This window comes from Mirounga leonina, unplaced genomic scaffold (assembly GCF_011800145.1).
Source record: "Mirounga leonina isolate KUSES-001 unplaced genomic scaffold, KU_Mleo_1.0 Mir_125, whole genome shotgun sequence".
NCBI classification, from domain to species: domain Eukaryota; kingdom Metazoa; phylum Chordata; class Mammalia; order Carnivora; family Phocidae; genus Mirounga; species Mirounga leonina.
In genome coordinates, this window is record NW_023270305.1 from 28,190,974 (window position 1) to 28,213,803 (window position 22,830).

The following is a 22,830-nucleotide window of genomic DNA, read 5'->3' on the forward strand; positions in this document are numbered from 1 at the left end:
ACTTGAGTACCCAAATTACTGTGGGTACATACATTATAAATAAAACGCTTTTCCCTTCATGAGAATTTGAGTTTTGGTTAACTTTCTAGCTCCTATCCCCTGAAAACTGAAAGTTAACTGAGTATCACTGTCACCACTGCTTATGGTAAACAAAAGCCATGACTGGAACTGTATTCTAGACTGAGAGAATTAGAAATATATGCTGGGAATTCACAGTGTCAGGCTTCAGGTACGAGGATTCTCGTGATGGGCCTATTCCTTGTGGGGTCTCTGGAATCTAAATCTATAGTGTTGCAAGGACCACTGACATCCACGGAAATAAGGCTTCTAAACTAGGGAAGCTTCTGTACCTTGGTCCTAAGTGTTTCCTTATAACTTGTCTCATGCAGGTCAAAGATGATAGTGTCTTGGATAGTTCTTTCCTTGGCAATGATTTTTGTCCTGTATATTTCTCTGTTAATCTTATGCCAAGTGTGGCTTATGCCAGTCTTGTGAGTCAAAAGTTTAGTTGCATGTCGAAGATTCCTTGTGGGCAGTAATAGACTGTGCCTATTGGGCAGAATTTTAAATTAAAAGGCAAGATCTGCTCATCTGCATTGATTTTATTATTAAGGAGTTAAGTTATTTTCTCCATGTTTATTCATTTTTTTTCTTTTGTAAATTCTGCTCATGTCTTTCATCCAATTTATTTACTGGGGTCTTAATTTAAGAAGAGGTTTTAATGACAAGAGGCAGTACAACATAGTGGTGAGAGCAAGGCTTCTGAAATATGGGTTGAAATTACAATGCTACAAATTAGAAGTTGTATGACTTTAGGTCATTTCTTTAACTCTCTAGACCTGGTTTCCTCATCTGTAATGGTGGAAAAGAATAGTTCCTACAACTAAATCTACTGTGAGGATTAATTACAGGATATGGTACATAAAAAGTATCAGCATTACAATGGAATATAATAAAATACTCAAAAGATTACAGCTACTTTCAGTGTCTGTTACATTTACCAGACTATTCAAATAGGGTGGAATTTTACTTCTGCAAAGCACACATGTATGCTACATATGCATTTTGTACCAACACCTAAGAGGCTTAAACATTCTATTGTCCTCCTCTTAAAAGAAAGTGATTGCTTTTCTCAATTAGAATGGGTATATGGAAACAAATATGTGTTTGCTCAGTTCTACAATAGTCTTTACACTAGGTCAGGGTCTTTGGCTGGTAAGAGTAAGTGCAGTTCTGCTCTCAAAATGAGTAGAAGTCAGTCACAGGAACTACTCCCACAGATACTCTCTGCCACCCCAGCTGCTTCTCTCACTGCCCTGATGGATCCAATGTTTAGGCTTATCACTGTATGTGTATCTACAGAGAGGAGCTTCTGGCTTGTACCTGCAAGTCAGTAAAATCTCACAATACCTGAACTTTCTGTCTTTTGAGGGTTCTGCCATGTTTTCTTCACAAGAATCCAGAGTCACAGGGGTGCACTCTTTTGCAACCACATTTTCTGAAATATGTAGAAAGTTAGAAACAGACATAATGCATGCATATGATTCCATGTGGTTATGAAGTCCATAATTCCTTTTTACGCTGACTTTCATTATAATTTCAAAATGGTGTTCCATGGTAAAACGTTCCATAATATTTTTAAAATAGGAAAAAACATCACTAAAAATTTTTTTTTTTTACTACTAATATTTGTGGGCATTTCAACTTTACACATCCAATCCTTCAAGAGAAAAAGGTCCAAAGGGTGGCAGGTCTGAGCAGCCCATGGAGGTTCTGGTACGGGCAGAGGGCACACCCTGCTTTAGGAGAACCTGAGGACAAGGACATGGAGAGTAAAACACTGCAACGCTTCTAGAGGGCAGAGATTTGGGTTGGGTGTCTTTCCGTCTGACTGCTTTATTTAGTCAGTTAGTGTTTAGTTGATTCAACTGATTTAGAGTGTTTACATCTGGAAGATACCTGGCAATACTTACCATCACTCCCTTTAAGTAAAAACAAACAAATAAAAACTATCTACAGAAAGACAAACTAGATAGGCAGATGTGAAGTATATATTATACACACACACACACACACACTACTATAAATACCCAAGTCTTACACTGGACTAAATTTTATCAGATATTGCATCACCAAACAGGTGCTAATACTTTTTAGAACTAGAACATTAGCTTCTATTTATCCAACCAAAGTGCAAATACTCCAAAAACAGCCGATATTGACTCTGAAAGACGCCAACTGAATAAACTCGTTTTCCCAAACGGAAACACTTTAACATTTTTTTGTTAAAGTGGCAAGCTTGTGATGGCACCTGGCAATTGTCCAAATTTCAACTGAACTCTCCTTAAAAATCCAGAAGAGAAGGGTAATATACTGGGTTAGTACTCTAAAAAATTTTTTTTACTCCTTAGTTAAAAGTTTTTAGGTCTATGGGCTCAGACTTCATATTAAAATACGCTTCCACCTGGGGGAGTGAAATGCTTTGACAGTTCTTTCATTGCATTGCTTTGGGGAGCAATTACTATTTTTATTAAAAGTGTCAGCAGTGACAGAGTTTGGCTAGTAAAAAACTCATCAAAATGGTAAAGTGGTCCTTTACTGTCAATATATTTTGTAGGCTGGTACTTAATAGGGAATAATTAATTATTTGGGCTTAATGACAATGTCATATGTTAAGGTTTAATTCAGATAAAGATCTTTGATATAGGAGTGTTGTGTTTAGGGGAAATAAGAACTATCTGCACATTTTACCATTACTCTCTTGAAGTCAGTCGTTAAAAAAAATAAGAAAATATGATTTTCCTGAGTGTAGTACTTGGCTACAACTCTAAAGTAATAAAATTTATATATTTAGCATTCAAGCAACTTAACCTGTCTGTCTTGGCCATTTTGTTTGTAGTAAACATAACATCAACCTATATCCTGTACAAATGGGTTGGACTTGGCATATCTGCCTTTAAGTGCTTCTATAGGTTTTTCTCCTGTTCTACCTCTATGTTTCTAAGTTTCTAAAATGCACAGACTTTCAGAAAACAGTATGCCAAAAGAAGAATCATATAGGTAACAATACAGTGAATGGATTTTAAGTTTCCTCTGGATGATCTTTCAACTTCCATTTAGAATTTCCAAGAAAACTGTAATCCTGAAAGAACTGAGTTAGCAGAAGACAAGACACTCGAGTGGTGTGACCCACACCTTTATCCTCCAGAGCAGGACCTGCATCCACGGGTGGTCTGTGGAAAGGTGTGGACGCGAGCTGTGCGGCAGCCGTGAAGTGTCCTGGGCTTTTTGGACTGGGTGCCAGGGTTCTGTTGCAGCGGACACCCCAGATGGCTGAGTCATCCAAAAACTCTTCGGCATGAGGTACTTCCTACAACAAAAGCTGAACTGAAAAAAAAGCAACAATCTCCCCGTTTTGTCATTTAACTCATTGACACTGCTTAAGATTCAAAAAACTGAGGAATCAAAGAGGAAATAGATGTCACCCCTGGCTAACACCCCTGGGTTCTCTGTTCCTCTCCCCAGAAGCGGGACACTTCATCTTTAACATACCCCAGGGCAGGCACACTGTATCCAAGAGTCGCATTTTATTTTCCAATTTTTACTTTTTTTTTTTTTAATTTGAAAAGTCTAGATTTATAGACAAGTTACGAAGATTGTACAGAGTTCCCATGTGCATGTCATCAAACTCCCTCTGATGTTAACATCTTATAGAATCCTGGTGCATTTATAAAAACTAAACAATCCTACTAACTCTAGATGCTACTTGGATTTCATCCCTTCCCCGCTCATGTCCCTTCTCTGTTTCAGACTCCAGTCCAGGATGCCATGTGATTTAGTTGTCACATCTCGATGGGTCTCCTCTGACCTGTGCCAGTTGATTGGTCTGTCCCAGTCCTTCTTACACGGACACTTTTGAATACTGGTCAGGAGCTGTGTGGAATGTCTCTCCCATTTGGGTTTAAATTTGGTCTTTTCTCATGTATAGACCGGAGTTACAGATTTCAGGGAAGAATATCAGGTAAAGCGCCATTAGGGGATACACAATATCAAAACAACTTATTACTGGTAAGGTTAAGCAATCACTTGGTGAAGGTGGTGTCTGCCAGGTTTCTCCTCTGTAAGGAACTATTTTTCCCTTTCCTGACCTTAATTTGTCAGAGGCAGGTCATGGTCTAGCCTACACTCAAAGGTAAACTAAGATCTACCTCCTGGAGGGAGGGTTATCAAAGAATTTGTGGACAGATGTTAAAATAACCACAATCATCTGGGGAGATACTGCAAGGCTATACAAATGTCCTGTTTCTGCTTAAAGTTTCACTTGCTAATTTTAGTATTCCCTGTGGAGCTTACCTAGAACAATGATTACTGTGGTGTTCCAATGGCGATTTTCTATTATCAGTCATTCCTTCCACATTTATTACCTGCAATTCTTCTGTAAGGAAGGTTTATTTTGTCCTCTCTCCCATTTGTTTATATCGATAAGGATATTTATTTTATTTCTTGGGTTATGATCCAATACTACCTTATTCTACTTATTTTCTTGCTCGAATTGTGCCAGGTTTGGCCATGGGCTTATTCAGCTTTGGCTCCTGAGTTCGTTTGTTATGCCATCTTTTTTTTTTTTAAAGCACTTCCTTACTTTCTGGCACCACAAGATGCTCTAGGCTCACTTATATTTTCCTTCTTTAGCCCCAGAATTAGCTATTTCTCCAAAAATGCAGTGGTCAAGTTTTAGAGTCTGTACACAAAGACAGCAACTGCTGAGTCAGAATTAGGCTTGGCAAAACCCTTCAGTTGCCAATAAAATGCCACCCATGGTTTTTATATATAGTGCAGCACAGGTTTTACATATCCACCCTATCTCTTCCAACACTGGAAGAAAAACTGGCTGGTTGTTTCTTCGGGTGGATGCAGGATAAAGCAACTGGCTTGTGCATAGGGACAGGATGCAAAAAATTCATCATAGCTTTTTTGTTCAAAACGTCTCTTGTTGAATAGTTGAGTGAAATCCATCTATTAACTGATGCACTGTATCTGAAATCCAGTCCATTATTTGGAAGTTTTTTTTTTTTTTAAAGATTTTATTTATTTATTTGACAGAGAGACACAGCGAGAGAGGGAACACAAGCAGGGGGAGTGGGAGAGGGAGAAGCAGGCTTCCTGCCGAGCAGGGAGCCCGATGTGGGACTCGATCCCAGGATCCTGGGATCATGACCTGAGCCGAAGGCAGACGCTTAACGAATGAGCCACCCAGGCGCCCTATTTGGAAGTTTTTGAGAAGGTCAAGAAGTTCATCAGAAGGATTAGAGAGCTGAATGATAATTTATTCAGAAGAATCCACCGTGGAACTAAAGCTATACGCCAGGCTTTAGCTCAGCTCTGCAGCTACTCTCTGACCATCCCAGCCATAGGGCCAGGCCAGGGTGAGTGGAGAGAAAGCACACCACATGGTAACACTCATGGGCTGGACACAACGGCTGCTAGGACGGAGATGTTGTGAGTCCGCCAACTGCTGAGTTATACTGACGATGGACCAGTCCACTTTAACTCAGACTTGGTGGGTTTTCTAACATTCCATTGTAGGCCTCGCTTCTTGGGTCTAGGAAAATATATCCCCCACTCGTTCCTCCCGCCACGGCTCTTTGAGGGCCAGGATCCTATCACTGTTTAGCTTCTGCATCTATCACAGTGCGTGATACATAATAGGTACTTGAATAATTGTAGAATAATGTTCCCCAAAACCCACTCTCCATATAACGTATTTTTCAGCACAGTTTTATATATATTATCTCATTTGATTGGCATATCACTTGGTAAAATGAAGAGGAACGAGTTGTAAGACCCATTTCATGGATGAAGCAATGATTTACTTACATTGGGTTTTGAAGGAAATCTGCTTATAGAGCGTTCTCCAAAGGTCCTGGCTCCTGCAGGTTTATTTTTAGGCTGTGGTAATCTAAGGAAAGATTTGTAAAATTATAAATTGTAAAATATGCTAAAGGAAATACTACCACTTAAGTGAGACTGTTAGAAATATTCTTCACTTATCCTATTTAATTAACATTTACATAAACATTCCTTACTTTTACAGTAGTTGTAGGAAAACTGAGTGCAAATGGAATTACCTTGACTATATATATAAAAATAAATTTACAGTGACTTAAGAGAGGGTGAAAAAACAAAAAATCTCTACTACACTGAGTTATAAATTTTAGGAATAAAAAAAGAGGTAGGGCCATGGCCAATAGAATACCATGGATGACATACATTTTATTTCTTATCTCTAGGACTAGGTTTAGCTATGGAATTTCCCTCTGAGAGCTGATCAGACTGTTTCCTTTCTACTTCAATATGAATCTCTTCTACACCATGATACTCTTTAATTCACAGTGACACCTCTCTTTCCATGGTTTAAACTGTAAACTGAAAATTCCTGGGGCTACCCACTCTACTCCCACATCTGGCTCCCTAATGTAATGTCTTTCAGCTTAAAACATCTCTCTGCAACATGACCCGATATAAGTCACTTCCTTTTCTGTAGCAATCCTGCAAATATAAACAGACCTGTACAGATACCTGTACTGGTAAACTCATTCACACCTAATGCAATTTCAAATTTATAGAATCCCTCATTTCTCTCATCATTTGTAACCACACTGTTTTCCCGGCAACACATGCTTTTGCTATGGGAGGTCCACTTTCCTGTAACTTGTGTGTAATAATGCAGGTCTAGAGGAGAACTTGAGCAACAATCTTCCCGTCACGTGGTTAAAATCCTCCCCAGCAGCAGAGCTCGTGCCGGGACCCAGACCATTTAGTCAGCAGGCCACATTTTCTCCCCACCTTGAGTCCCAGAGGAAGCTCTGCAGCATTTCGTGTCACTGGGAGAACAAATATCTCCCCTGACCCACTGTATCTCTTTTCCTCCAACACTGGAGGAAAAACTGGCTGGCTGTTTCTTCAGGTGGACACGGGATAAAGCAATAACTCAATGTGTCTTTACCCGTAATTTTCTTTGTTTCCATCTTCGAACACAGGAAAAGCAGATGACAAAGAAGAGATGATCTTATTGACTCCCCAAGCCCCAGAAGACCTTGCATTTTCTGCATTGGAGTAGAAAGTAGCATTTTATTAGTGTATTAGGAAAAAACACTATACTTGATGCTAAACTTCACCTACAAATAAGAAAATGAAATAACAGCTTACAGAAAAGAACGGATACATTTTTCAAATGCAAAATGCATTACCAGTAGAGAAATCAGAGTAATTTAAAAGGCACACAAATAAGTCACTTTGTAGTGTGACGAAATGACCTAACCATGGTCATAGGGTTTAACACTTAAGCCTCTAGGTCTTGAGTTCCTGCCACATGCAAAGCGCAGTGTTCATCATTCTCCTAAAACACTGGTCTTGTCACCTCACTGAAAAAAGCTCTCTGTGGCCTTGTTTCCCATTTCCTATAAGAAAAAATTAACCTGTTAACTTTATATTCCAAGGCCTCCTGAGTCTAATGATCCTATTTATCTTTATCATGATTTCTCTGGCTTCCAGCATAAAACCCAAGACTGTAAACAAATGTGGGCTCTAACACTCCACCCATGCCATTCCTCAACTGGGCAAGGCTCAAGTCACACCTCAAGTGTTCAGGTTTTCCTGGCCATCCCTTACTCACCAGGACTTTGTCCTTCTGTAGCACTTATTTTTAAGAAACAAATCTATGACATATACTGAGTACCTTTTCCAACACTGTTGTATTTTTTATTTCACTACCTTTTTGGGACAAGCTAACCAAGGGAAGGGCAACTTCTTGTATAATCCTTGATATTTCCTATAGCAACCACCCACAATTCCTGCACTTAGTAGTGTTTAAATAAATGATTACTTTGAAACTGGGCCTCAAACGCATCTTCATTTTGATCTAGAGATGGCCATTCATCTTTGTCGTCAGAAATATCAGGAAGTGTAGGAGCCTGAAACATATTCATGATGAAACCTTAGAAGAATAAAAAGAGTCACTGTAAACATGATTGCAAAAGCACTTTCATTAATTTGTTGCCAGATGCTACACATTCAAACCAAAGGCTTTACCTAGGGCTTCCTTTGTGTGCACAGTGGGTGACGGCTGCACCCTGGATGGGGTCGCCTGAACCATTCCCAGCGACGTGTTTGGAGTCGTGTGAAAAGAACCTGTGTTAACAACCTTATGTGTTTCAGACCCTATAAAAGAAATGGGGCAAAATGCATTACCAGTAGAGGAATCAGAATAATTTAAAAGGCACACAAATTAAGAAAATTACAATTAGAACATTTTGTTATTGCTGATAATTATCACTAAGGACTTCTGTTATTACAGTGCTTGCATCACTTTCATTCTTATTTTTATAATAGTCCCACGAGGTAGCTAAGGTAGAATTATCCTCTTACGGAAAAGGAAATCAAAGTTCAAAGAGATTAAGTGGCTTGGTCTAAGATCATTATCAAATTAGCAGGTGGTCATAAATAGCACCCTTCACTCCACTATATCCCAAAAAACACATGTTAATAGTCACACCATGCATCTTAAGACTGGCTTTCCATCTTACTCAGCTGGAAAACAGATAATGGCATCCAAGGCCCCACAAAACCTGGGCCCTGTTCACTCAGACCTCATCTTCCTCCTTCTCCAATTCACTCTAGCCACCTGGGCCTCTTTGCTGTGCTTAGAAGCCATCAGGGATAGTCCCCTCGGGGCTCTGCACCTGCTCTTCCCTTCACCTGAAACAGGTTGTCCAAGCTAATTGTATGGGCACCTCCCGCCTTTGAGACTTTATCCAAAATATCACTTTCCTTGGGAGCACCTTTCCTGGTCACCTCTGAAACTTCAATCCCCTTCCCCCCAACACTTTCGTTCCCTCTCTGCTCGGGTGGGGGTTTTGTCCTTTCTGTTCCTGACTGCATCCCTAACTGCCTAGAATGGTGCCTGGCGTCTAGCAAGCGTGCAGGAAGTATTGGTTAAATGCAGGGGTTGCTGGTGGATTCAAGCAGCTTGGCTCCCCACTAAACTGTCATTGGAGAGAGTGCCAAAGTCACACGGGGGGAGCGAATGCATATTCGATGTATCTTATTTTGTTCATAAAACTTACCTTCAACACAAATGCCTCTAACAAAGTAGTACCTAAGAGAACTACAATACTCCTAGTTCAACTTTTAATTCCCTTTCCTACCTCATAATGCATTAAAGATGACTCTTGTTTTTGATAAAGCTGCTGAGAAATTTAATAAAAAAGGTTTCAAAAATCAAGTTTCCAAAGGATTCTAATTACTAAGATGTGACCGGGAAGTGGATTTCTACCTTTACTTGAGATGGTCTGGGGCTTATCTAACCCCTAAATTCTAAGAATAGGAAAGCAAACACCCACGTTCACCCAAGTCTTCACGAGCCATGGCCACCAAACAGATCTCTCAGTGACCTGCAGGAGTCTGGGCAAGCAGGTCAGAAACAAATTAATTATAATTGAACATCACCTTCTTTTATCTCGGCTCCACTCTGTGGCTTGAATTCATGAGTACTCTTAGTCACACATCTGAAAGAGAAATCCCTTGAGACACACTAACTCTCCAAAATGAACAGTAAAACAGTCAGCAATTACAAGCCTATTCTTAAAATACAGATGGACGTGCTTAGGTCTATAGTGTAAGTATGTAAGTAAATACAACGTTTTATTTTTTCTTTCATTTCCTTTTTTTTTTTTTTTTAAAGATTTTATTTATTTATTTATTTGAGAGAGAGAGAATGAGAGACAGAGAGCACGAGAGGGAAGAGGGTCAGAGGGAGAAGCAGACCCCCCGCCGAGCAGGGAGCCCGATGTGGGACTCGATCCCGGGACTCCAGGATCATGACCTGAGCCGAAGGCAGTCGCTTAACCAACTGAGCCACCCAGGCGCCCCTCTTTCATTTCCTTTTGAGGTAAAGGCCAGCTACTACATGTTGGCTTGACGCAGCAGGCCTGTATTTTAACATCATGATGATCATTCCTATGTGCCGTAGGGCAGGATAATGGCCTCTAAGTCAGGTGACCCCACTTATTACATAGGCTCAAGGACTCACACCCAGGTCCAGGCCTGGGTGCCCAGTGCAGCTAGCCAGTCATGTTATGGGAAGTACTGGTGTGTTTTAGCTGCTTGGGCCACCTCTGGTTTGATGAGTCAAGAGCCACAGAGCATGGTTCTTCAGACTTGAAGGGTTATCAAGAAATTTTAAAAATGGCACATAAGGTATTTATATCATAGTTGTTGTTTTTTTAAGTCCAGTCATGATAGTGGACCTCATCTGTCAACTTAACATTACTAGAATTCCCTCAGCAGCGACCATGTTAGGATGTAAAGTAAAAAGTACAACCACTTAATTTTACAAATCCCCACCCAACTGTCTTAAAAACATGAGTTTTTCTTTGAGATTCCAGACAAAGGCACCTCTTCTCTGCCATGGTAAGCTTTCCCAGCTAGTGAGAGTACCAAGGGGGTCCATTTGGTCCCTTGCCTGGGCCAGGGTCAGGGTCCCTCTGAGGTGCTTCAGACCGAGATCTAAATGTTCACTGGGTTAACGAGTTTCAGAGTTTTATAGGGACAGCTGTGTCTGGCTCCTCCACCCTCATGACTCCATCTCTGGGGGCGGTTGGAAACTCAGCAGCATCTCTTTGGGCCTGTCACTGCTCTCTTGTTTTTATCATTTTATAATTGCAGTGAAGAACGAATGAAGTCATAGCCCCCAATGACACAACAGTTCTTTTTTTACATACACACAGGACGACACAGGACACGGGTCTGAATTATTATCCTAACCTGAGTGAAAAAGCATTTTCAATCTTATTTTCAGGAGAAATCATTGGTAACAGTTAATCTTGGATATTGAGAAGAACCAGTACTCATGAACAATAATCTATGCTAAGGAGTTTAGCCCAAGGGGAGGGTGCAAGTTACACTGGAGCTCTCATTTTTTCTAACGGATCAATAAAATTGCTCTATGTAAAGAGAGCGTGCCAAAGTCACCGAAGATAAAAATTTAAACAAAGCAAGTGACTGTAGCATTCACGTTCATTTCTGAAATCTAGGAAAACCCCTCAAAATTTGGGGAAAAAAACCTCCACAGCAGCATACAGATACGATCTTGGCATATTGTGTAATGGATATTGAATCCCAAATTGCTCCTGATGAAGACAGAGGATTATGAGAACACATGTCAAGAAACTGTCCGGATGGTAATAATCACTCCATGTGTTCAGTCAAAGCCAGCAAGAAAGGCAATTTCAATTCAATAGCTGTATATTTTCCAGTTACAAAAAAAGTGTTGCATTTCAGTATACTGAAAATTTTTAATTCAAGGGAGAAGTATGAAATGAAATAAATCCCCTAAAAGAAAAATAGAGAGATAAGTCTGAAAGATTTGGGGCTATTTTGGTAACTTGGTTTTTCAACAACACGCCCATCTAAAAATTATTTTAAAAAGAAGAATCCTTCATCTTTTACATACTGTTCTCGACACTGCAGAACATGTAAAGGAGCTGACGATGCCATTCATGTCACTGTCGTCTCTAGGACAACTTTTGCCTTACCTGTCATCTTTTCTGACCACTGTAAACATGGAGTCTGTCCCTGGCTGGGCTGCCAAAGGAAGAGGAGATACACTCTGGTTGATGGCCGGGGACACCAAAGCGGCAGTGACAGCATCTGCCATAGGAGGAACAACAGGAGTTGTCTCTCTGGGTTTCTCTCCCATGTTCTTTGAGGTCTGATGATTGATGGCCGGAAGAGACGGAGTTCTCAGTTCCTGCTGGGAGCATATACTTGGCCCCATACACGCTGGATTAACCTTTCATGTTAAGCAAACAAACAAACAAAAAAACATACCACAGCCAATTAAGTCCAGAATATTACTAATTAGGTACTACAGCTTTTCAAAGAAAGGCATCTGTCTTCTTCAGTAGCTTCCTTTTCCCTTGAGGCATCCTCACCCCCCTTCAGGTATTCTGAAATAAATAGCCAACAACAATGAAGACCACTTTACCTGATGGATGCTTTTGTAGCTTCTTAACCACAGATAGAACTGGCAGCTCATACTCCTAACCACTGAAATAACCAGCCCCTACAGTTTTATCAGTATTTAAGATCTTATTTCTCTTAATTTTGAGAGAGGACCAAAAAATCAATGGCATCAAATGCTCATAATTGTATTCCTTCCATTAAAATACACCTGGTTGCCATTTTCTCTTGAACGAATAGGAAATGTGAATATAAATTGCAATAATAGCTGCCACAAAACACAGCTGACATGGGAAGGTTAACAAGCTCTTAACCTAAAACCTTTGTTTTTCTATTCACATGTACTTCGACTAACTGTACACTCTTATGTTAAAAAGTTAAAGGACACAAGAGTTAATTCCTCACCATAAAAAAGTATTTTCACAAATTGTTAAGAAATGCACCAAATATCTAGGGCAAGAGTAGTTATTTCACAAAAAAATAGACAAAATAAAGTTCATCTTCACTAGCTATCAAAAAAAGTAATTAGAAATGACTTATACCATTTTCCCACTACCAAACTAAAGATTAAAAAGAATCATAATATTCAATTCCGAAGAAGTGTTTTAAAAAAGAACAATCAGACTTCCTAAACCAGATATCAAAACTTACAACAAAGCTATGGTAAATATACAATATGGAATGATCAAGAAGAAACCTACTAACCAAAACAAAGGTACAGACATTTTAGAAACTGATCTTGTATATTAAAAATTAGTATGCAATAAAGATATTTCTCACCAATGGGGAAAGGCTGAAGTTAATAAATGATTTAGGGGCAACTGGCAGTGCATTTGGGAAATACATCCTTATGCTATCACAACACACAAAAGTAAGTCCCATACAAGGAGGCTTTTGGTTAAAGACAGTGGCTTAAACATGTGCTTTATCATCTACTCCCTCCAAAACCTCACCAAAAGGACAGGAAAGAAATTCTAACACCTGAAACAGCAGGTGGAGAAGACTGATGTGTGGAAAAGTTTAGACATTCAGATACATCTCAGAATGGAAGTGAAAGTGGAGCTGAAAGCAGGAACACCAAAAAAAATTCTGGGAGAACAGGACTTCCCTCTAGAACATTGGGCCCAGCCAAATTATCACCCAAGTGTGAGGGTAGAAGATGCTTTTAAACATGCAAAAGATCTCAAAAAATTAATCCCTCATATGTGCTTTAAGAAAAAAAAGAAAAAGGTCTTTGGGGGTGCCTAGGTGGTTCAGTAGGTGAAGCATCTGCCTTCGGCTCAGGTCATGATCCCCGGGTCCTGGGACTGAGCCCTGCATCGGGCTCCTTGCTCAGCAGGGAGCGTGCTTCTCCCCCTGCCCATGCTCTTTCTCTCTCTGTCAAATAAATACATAAATAAAACCTTTGAAAAAGAAAAATCTCTTTGAGACTGTGTGGCACCAAAATGGGGATGTTAAAAGGAAACGAGGCCATGGGAACTAGAAATCAGCAGGGACACACCACTGGAGAGGAGTAAGGGGAAGACAGCTTGCTTGGATGCCAGCCTGGAGGCAGAAAGGCAGCTCTGGGACTCATGTGGCCAAGAGAAGTGAAACAAGAGCACATCTGATGCACTTGAACATAATGAAAACATTATTTCTAGATTCTTCAAGTGTTTATAGAGAAATAACTGATAAGTATGTACCACACAAATATAGCAAAAGAAGATAATGAAAATTATTTTAACAATTTCTTGGAACTATCTAGGGAAAACATAAATTATATAAGAAAGGAAATCCAACTACATAAGGAACATATGGGGATGCCTGGGTGGCTCAGTCGGTTAAGCGTCTGCCTTCAGCTCAGGTCATGATCCCGGGGTCCTGGGATGGAGCCCTGTTTCTCCCTCTCTCTTCTCCCTCTCCCTCTGATCCTCCTCCCTGCTTGTCCTCTCTCTCTCTGTCTCAAATAAATAAATAAAATCTTAAAAAAAAAAAAAAGTATGTAACAATCCAGTAGAAAAATGAACAAAGTCCATCAAAGTCAATTAAAAAAAGACATACAGCCACTGAATGTATTGTTAAAAGTCCAAATTCACCTGTGATTAGAAAAAACGCATCAGATGGTTGAAAATATTTAGGATAGCTAATGTTAGCCAAGTGTATACAAGAAACACATACTTTTATTCACTATTATGTGAGTGTAAAATGGTAAATTTTTGGAGGGCAGATGGGCAGTATTTTAAGTGCACAAACTTCAGCAGCAATTCTACTTTTGTGTATCTTTCTTAGAGAAATAATGTCAAATGTACAAGAATGTTTACTGCAGCGTGGTTTGTAACAGTTTTCACATGACAGATGCCCTTCCTAAAAGGTAGGCTAGAAGACTATGCTGTTATTAAAGTGAGTTAGACCTCTATGTAATAACAAGGAAAGGTCTGTAAGATGGGTTAGGTAGCAAAAGCAGAAAGTAAGTCTTATTTATACAGAAACTTCAATTCTATACATCTTTATGTGTTCATGCACCGTAAAGTTCTGGAAAATGCAAACTACAATAGTTAGCAATGAAAGAGGGCATTCACTTACATTCATATAACTATACACACATGCATATATACAAATATATCTACATCTTTCCATTGCTTTTATAAAATCATATGGTCATGCATTTTTATAATTTTCAAAATATGTAAGAAATTAAGGTGTTATTAGACAGTTACATGTACAAGAATGAAACTGGACCACTTTCCAACACCATAAACAAAAACAGACTCAAAATGGATTAAAGACCCAAATGTGATACCTAAAACCTTAAAAGTCCTAGAATGGAACACAGGCAGTAATTTCTCTGACATTGGTCATAGCAACATTTTTCTAGATATGTCTCCCAAGGCAAGGGAAACATGAAGCAAAAATAAACTACTTCTGGACTACATCATAATAAAAAGTTTTACACAGCAAAGGAAACAATAACAAAACAAAAAGGCAACCTAGTGGGAGAAGGTATTTGCAAATGATATATCCAATAAGGGGTTAATATCCAAAATAAATAAAGAACTTCTACAACTCAACACCAGAAAAACCAAACGACTGGATTAAAAAATGGGTAAAAGACCTGAGTAGTCATTTTTCCAAAGAAAACTTACAGGTGGGCAACAGACACATGAAAAGATGTTCAACATCACTCATCATCAGGGAAATGTAAATCAAAACTACAATGACCTATCACTTCATACCTGTCAGATTGGCTAGTATCAAAAAGAGAGGAAATGTAAGTGTTGGTGAGGATGTGGAGAAAAGGGACCCTCATGCACTGCTGGTGGGAATGCAAATTGGTAGAGCCACCGGGGAAAACAGTATGGAGGTTCCTCAAAAGATTAAAAATAGAAAGAACATATGGTCCAGTAATCCCACTACTGGATATTTATCCAAAGAAAACAAAAACACTAATTTGAGAGGGATATATATTTATATATATGTATATATGTAATGGAACATTATGCAGGCATAAAAAAGGATCAGATCATGTCATTTGCAACAACATGGATGGACCTAGAGGGTTCTGCGTGAAGTGAAATAAATCAGATTGAGAAAGACAAATACCATATAATTTCACTCATATGTGGAATTTAAAAACCAAAATAAATGAACAAACAAACAAAAAGCAGTATCAGAGCTATAAATACAGAGAACCAACTTATGGTTGCTTTGGTGACAGATGGTAGCTACACTCGTGGGGAACACAGCATAACATGTAGAGAAACTGAATCAGTATGTTGCACACCCAAAACTAATGTAACGTGTGTCAACTACACTCAAATTAAAAAAAAAAAAAAGGAAAGAGAAAGAAAAAGAAAGGATATATGCCTGGATACATCAGGAAGCAAGACAAATGCAGCATGTTTTTCTAAAAGGACAAAGGGGCAAGAAAACTTTTGGGGTGATGTATTATGAGTGTATATACACGTCAAGACTTAGCAAATTTTATAATTTTGATACAAGTAATTTATTATATTTCACTTATACTTCTATAAAGCTCGTAAATAAAAAGAAAAAATCTAAAAAAGAAGAAATTAAGGTGTTTATCTTCATTGTATCATGTATTACAGATAGACATATACTATGTGAAAGTTTAAGCAACCATTATGTACTTAAATTTATTCTCAATCTATCCCATTCATTAATGATTTTAAGAAAATACATGGGTCTAACAATTTCATCACCTCTTACCCTCTTCCAACATGAAACAATGGCAAACAAACCATATCTAGATGATGAATTAATGAAATAATTATATTCAAATTCTCATTATAAAATAGTTACTGTCCAAAAAAAATTTTCAAAGACCATGTATATGAATATATAAAAATATGTACATATACACACATATAAAAACATACACAATCTATAACTTCCTTTTCTCATTTTACATTTTGAGTATCTTTCTGTTTCCAGTTGTAAAAATCTGGAATGCTAGTAGCTACATTAGCATCAGAATTAAGTCTAAAAATATGGCCCAGGGCGCCTGGGTGGCTCAGTCCTTAAGCAACTGCCTTCAGCTCAGGTCATGGTCCCAGGGTCCTGGGATCGAGCCCCGCATCAGGCTCCCTGCTCCGCGGGAAGCCTGCTTCTCCCTCTCCCACTCCCCTCTGCTTGTGTTCCCTCTCTCACTGTGTCTCTCTCTGTCAAATAAATAAATAAAATCTTAAAAAAAAAAAAAAAATATATATATATATGGCCCAGAAAGGAGCAAGTACAAACAAAAATCAGTGTCACTGGGCATGGGAAGCACTCAGTGAAGAGCACACACATACCTCAGGCCTTTCCTGGAAAACAGGCAAGTTCTCCTGTGACGTCTCCACCACCTGGTGCAACTTCTTATGAAGTTCATCCATTTTCTGTTTTAATAGTTGTTCTTCGAAAGCATTTGCTTCTTTTCTTTTCATATAATGTTTATCTTCATTTACTTTAGGAAAGAGAACATGGTTTCCATGCAAAGTTTAAATTCAGGTCATCAGGGGAATACACAAAAAATGAGTGAAAGTTTATCTTTAGGATGGCAATTTTTTTACTAGTCTTTTCCATGTGTTTTAGGTTATCAGAACTGAAAGGTGTATTACCTCTTAATTATAATTTTTACCTGCCTTCAGAATGATTACTTGTAGGTTCAGGGCATATAGGTTATAAAAATCTACATATTGATCAATAAAAATATTTGGTAATAGCACAGTATGATATCAATCACTTCTTCTAAAACAGTCATGATCCTGCAAATCATTTGAAAATGGAACACTTTAGGGCGCCTGGGTGGCTCAGTTGGTTAAGCGTCTGCCTTCGGCTCAGGTCATGGTCCCAGGGTCCTGGGATCGAGTCCCACATCGGGCTCCCTGCTCTGTGGGAAGCCTGCTTCTCCCTCTCCCACTCCCCCTGCTTGTGTTCCTACTCTCGCGATGTCTCTCTCTGTCAAATAAATAAATAAGATCTTAAAAAAAAAAAAAAGAAAAGAAAGTGGAACACTTTAAAAGATCTAAATCTCTAGGTGCTTTCTAAGGAGAACTAGGAGTCGAATGCACTGAAATTTCAGTGCATCACGTGCATGGCAGTTAGTGCCACCTGCAGTGACGCTTACCGTGACCACATCACATGCAAATCAAATCCTCTGGCTAAGACCTTAGGTCACAGTGTGTGGAAGAAAAATGCATCTGTGCGTGACACAAAATGGGAGTGTTAACTGCCTATTTTCTCAGTTGTTGAACAAATGAGAAATGATAAACCAAAAAAAGGCCAACAGAGAGCTATCGTCCAAATGGCTTAAATGGTGTAAACACCCTGAGTGAACAAAGGTTCACTTTCCTCGCTCACGTCCACCTTGTAACCATGGAGACACGCACAGATATCGGTGTTAACATGCATGGTTTTCCCGTGAGGAGCGAAACATGACCTGCTAGATAGCCGTAAATGACAGGGCACTTTGATCAGAGGGCTCCATCTCAATGTCTCCTTTGTTGTACTTGCAGATTTCAGAAAATCTCTTCTCAACTCCACTTCCTGACTTAACCCTTTCACAGCACAAATAACTGACTTACCGGTTTAAAAGTACTATATACAGAAGTTCAAACCCATACAGGTAATATTTAAAAGCTTAAAACATCACTAAAAGTGAAGGCAACATTGGTCTATCTACTTTATCTATGTCAGCGCTGTTTCAACTCTGAGCTTTGCTGTCAAGACATCAGTTGAGTCCCTGGACACAGGTGGCTGTTACACTTGTATTTAACAAAGATTTCTAGGCTTTTCATAGATGAGCTAGAGACATTTTTACAGATTCTTTCAGCTTAGTCAATCACCTGTTTAAAAAGGTAGTTTACTCAAAGGTTATTATTTTCAGTGACATAAGAGTATCTCATATCATAAGAGTGCAAGTACCCCACTGTTCATGCTTTCTCCGTTGATTGTATTTCTGGGCTCTCAGCTCTTCAAAGGAAAATTCTGATTCTCCGCGAATGAGCTTCTCCTTACAATACATAACAACCTGCTGAACATCAGCTCTGGCTGCTGAAGATGCTTGTGCAGAATATTCTGATTTAGAAATCATGATCACCCTTTGTTCCCTATAATGGGGGAAAATGTATTATTTACCACATCGTACTAAAACAGCTCCCAAAGGAAACTAAGTAATAGATTACTGCACAGGTTATACTTGCTTTTTCGACTCTTTATCAGAAGCTGAAGATACTACCCCAGAAACTTCTGAGCCCTAAAAAGACAGAAAAGGAACATAAGTATTCACTTAACTGAAAAGAAACTGTCACCCAAAGTATTTCACAAAACATATGAAAGCATTGGAGGGGCTTCTTAATCATCAACTAGATTTATTCATTTTTTATTTTTAAAAGATTTTATTTACCTATTCATTTGAGAGAGAGAAAGAGAGAGCTCAAGAGAGCAAGCACAGGGGGAGGGGCAAAGGGAGAGGATCCCAAGTAGACTCTGCGCTGAGCCTGGAGCCCGACTTTTCACAACACTGAGATCATGACCTGCACTGGAACCAAGAGTCGGGCACGCAACTGACTGAGCCACTCAGGTGCCCTAATCATCAACTAGATTTATATATGTTTGTTAAAATTACGATTAATTTAATTATAACCAATTAATTATATTAATTATTGATTATTAACCTTATAACTTTTGTAATTAAAGAGTCCAATAAGAAAGTGATTTAAAAAAATTTCTACTTAGGGGGTACCTGGAGGGCTCAGTCAGTTAAGCATCTGACTCTTGATTTTGGCTCAGGTTATGATCTCAATGTTGTGAGATCAGCCCTGTGTCAGGTTCCACACTGGGAGTGGAGCCTACTTTAGATTCTCTCTCCCTCTGCCTCTGCTACTTCCCCCTCCTGGAAAAATTTCTACTTGGTAGTAGAGAAGAGCCTTATTTCCCTCCAACTGATAGACTAGGAGCTGGGTCAGAGCGCCTATGTTTATGGGATTAATATTCTAAAATTCTACATTAATAAAAAAAATCAAAAATTTTCTTCTAGTACCATTCTATCCTTAGGAGTTCCTAAACAAATATTTACTGAGTATCTCATACATGCTGTGTCTTGAGCTAGGTCCTGGAAATGTGACCATAAATAAGACCCATCTCTGCTGTTTAAAAATTTACGTAGTTGGGTCAATAGGAAGCAATCAGACTGGCAAACGTGTAGAATGTAAAATGAGATAGTCTGAGTTTCTATCAAGGTGAGAAATGCATATTCCACGTCTAGGAATGTGTGACATTAATAAAACTTGCACACATGCACTAAGAACAGAAGCATTTCCATTGGATTGGGCTGAAAGGAGGTCCTTAGCAAACTGAAAGAGCAATTGTACCGTGAAGAGGATAAATGCTGGAAAAGAAGGCTGAGGGAAGCAAAGACTTGAGCAGAAGAAATCTCAACAGGGCAAAAATCTTAAGGATGAAGACAAGCAAAGCGGAAGACCATTTTCCCCAACTGTGATGGCTGGGAGGGTGCAGTTCCATTTATTGGTTAGTGGCAGAAAACTGACAGATGTCATCTAAGGGCTTTTGTTGTCTCATGAAAATACTATTTTTGCCAGCTCCTGAAGAAGAGGTTAATGACTGCAAGGTCCCAAGTTTGAGGAAAGTAAAGAGAAGCTTAAAATCACTATCATGTGGCATTAGAGAGTGAAATGGGACACATAAGAAATACATAAAATATAAAGAGTGAACCAGGAAACTAGAAACATAATTTCTGAGGAGGAGGAAAGCCCTGGTTGAGGTGATAGGCACCATCAATCCAAGCTCCTGAGTTTTAAGCAGGGCTCAGAAGCCTCCAGGTGGGTATTATCCAGTGTAGGAGGGATTCCCAGCCTGTGTGAGGGAGACTGGCGGGCAAAGGAGGGGAGAAGCTGCTGGAGAGGAAGTGAAGACAGAAGGTCATATATATAGTGGGAGGCCCTAAGTCAGATAAACACAGGAAGTGAAGGCCAGACAGTAACTTATTTAAATTTAATATCTGAGGTGAGCAGTGGTAGATGATGACAGGAAGCTGACAGAGAGGTTAGAGTCATAGTGACAAGGTCAAACAAATGAGATATCGAAGTGGATGTGAAAGGCAGCCGGATGACCATTCAAAATCATTCCCGGTTTCCATATAACCCAAGAATGTTATTATTACCTGATTCTTAGAAATGCAGGCTGAGTTATTTTCTGGATTTGATTTTGATATCATTTGGTTTAAAATCTGAGCATTATGGAGAGGTTCTGAGGTTCTAGCTATGGGGGGGAAAGGATGAAATAAAGAGAAACAAGGGTAAAACCATATTAAATAAAATTATTACAAATTACATTCCCCAGGTCTTTCAGTAAGTAGCATAAGAAATAAATCAACTCATTGACTACTGTCTCAGAAAATGTAACTAAAACTCCTTTTAGATAAGAGAAATATTATAGAGATAATTTAAGCAACAGGATGGAATAGTTGATGCTTATTGCTGAAATGTAATCTTTATTTCTAAAAAAAAAAATGACAACATTTCTTCAAAAGTTGCATTAAACACATTTGAGTCAATTCAGAACAGATGGACTTGAGAGTAAGTCTTGTCCTCTACTTTGGGCAATTTTGATTTTTTTTTTTTTAAATCCCCAAAATATAATGCAATCAAGTTTTCTTGTGGGAGTGCTCTTTTACATTGCTATGACACAACCCTGTGGCGGGATTTTTGCGAGGCATTATTACCAGGGTGCCTTCCCCATTACTTAAGACAATACAGTCAATAAACCTGGATGAATTTTTTTTTAAGGGGAGAAAAAGGCAGCGTAAATCAGAGACTACATTATTAACAACTTAGACATTTTAGAAAGCATTATTTTACCTTGAGTTGGCAAATGCGTTTCAGTAAGGCGTGCCCGGAATAACCTGAATGACAGGAGTGAAAGCATCAATATAGATTACAAACTTAGCTTAATACGTATTTGTATTAAAGCGAAAACCAAATCTACCTATCTAGATTGATCTCAACCAATCAAGACAACTTATCCCAAGCTAGTGAAGACTGAGATCAAGAGAGAATGTCAAGTTGAATTTTAGAATTGCTTCAAAATAAAAAAAAAAAATTCTGGGATCTTCTTCATACCCAATACACTACATTAGAAAAACTCCCCCCTTTGCCTGGTTTATGTTGTATTTCTCAAACTCACATAACAAATGTACCCTCCTCCCCCCTGTATCAAGTCTGCAAATGTTACAACATGGGGTGCTTGAGCTCCCTATCTTAGGCATTCTACACATCTGGAACGTAATGAACATAATATTTAGAAGAAAGAAGTCCAAAACTTAGACCACCAATTCAAAAGGCAGATATATTATTGTTCATGCTGTGAGAACTTTTTAAATATGTCATTTCATGACACCTTTACACACCAACTCACCTGCCAAGTAATATGCAACTTCCAAATCTGACATTTTTGGGTGATGTGAGCAAGAGTGTATAGTATAAAGAGACTAAAAATGTACAACCAAATGTCAAATCTTGTGATTCTTAGTTCAAACAAACCAACAGTTAAAAAAAAACCAAAAAACAACACAATGCTTTACATGATGAGGAGTGACTGAAAATTAGAGGATATTAAGGAATTATAGTTAAAATTTGTTAGTGTGAAAATGGCATTAAGGTTCTGTAAAAAAAAAAAAAACACTTTTAAAGATGTTTATGTGTTTGGGTTAAAATATTTTGTTGTCTTGGATTTGCCTTAAATTCTTCAGCATAGAAAAAACATGATCAAATGTTCATAATTATTAAAAGTAGGTGATAGGTAAATGGGAGGTTCATTATACTAATTTTTCTCTTTTTTTTAACCTATGCTTGAAAATTCTCATAATAAAGTTTAAAAAAAAACATGAGCACTGTAGCAAAGTGGAAAACAATGAGCATATTAAATGCTGGCAAGGGATACAGTGAGATAAGTTATTTCATATGCTGCTAGAGAGTGGGCCAGCAAAAAACTGGTATAACCTTTCGAGCAGGGAATGTGGTTACATGTACCACAAAACTTAAAAACTCTTCATACACCCTTTGACTAGATAGTTTCAATTCTGGGGACGCCTGTGTGGCTCAGTTGGTTAAGCGACTGCCTTCGGCTCAGGTCATGATCCTGGAGTCCCGGGATCGAGTCCCACATCGGGCTCCCTGCTCAGCAGGGAGTCTGCTTCTCCCTCTGACCCTCCCCCCTCTCATGTGCTCTCTCTCTCTCATTCTCTCTCTCAAATAAATAAATAAAAATATTAAAAAAAAAAAAAAAGATAGTTTCAATTCTGAGAGTCTA

The 22,830-nt window shown here is 38.7% G+C and overlaps 1 protein-coding gene across 1 annotated transcript in view; it reads right to left on the minus strand.

The window, feature by feature from the left end:
- BUB1 (BUB1 mitotic checkpoint serine/threonine kinase) overlaps positions 1 to 22,830 on the minus strand; it is a 45,601-nt gene that overhangs the window by 15,616 nt on the left and 7,155 nt on the right. The window contains exons 5-18 of the mRNA XM_035001035.1: positions 21,381 to 21,424; positions 20,684 to 20,781; positions 18,705 to 18,757; positions 18,427 to 18,611; positions 16,815 to 16,966; positions 11,595 to 11,851; positions 9,508 to 9,566; positions 8,092 to 8,220; positions 7,886 to 7,996; positions 7,007 to 7,106; positions 5,878 to 5,959; positions 4,635 to 4,637; positions 3,196 to 3,370; positions 1,411 to 1,498 (exon numbers count right to left, since the gene is read on the minus strand). Coding sequence (XP_034856926.1) covers positions 1,411 to 1,498; positions 3,196 to 3,370; positions 4,635 to 4,637; positions 5,878 to 5,959; positions 7,007 to 7,106; positions 7,886 to 7,996; positions 8,092 to 8,220; positions 9,508 to 9,566; positions 11,595 to 11,851; positions 16,815 to 16,966; positions 18,427 to 18,611; positions 18,705 to 18,757; positions 20,684 to 20,781; positions 21,381 to 21,424 — 1,536 coding nt within the window. The remainder of the gene's footprint in view (positions 1 to 1,410; positions 1,499 to 3,195; positions 3,371 to 4,634; positions 4,638 to 5,877; positions 5,960 to 7,006; positions 7,107 to 7,885; positions 7,997 to 8,091; positions 8,221 to 9,507; positions 9,567 to 11,594; positions 11,852 to 16,814; positions 16,967 to 18,426; positions 18,612 to 18,704; positions 18,758 to 20,683; positions 20,782 to 21,380; positions 21,425 to 22,830) is intronic.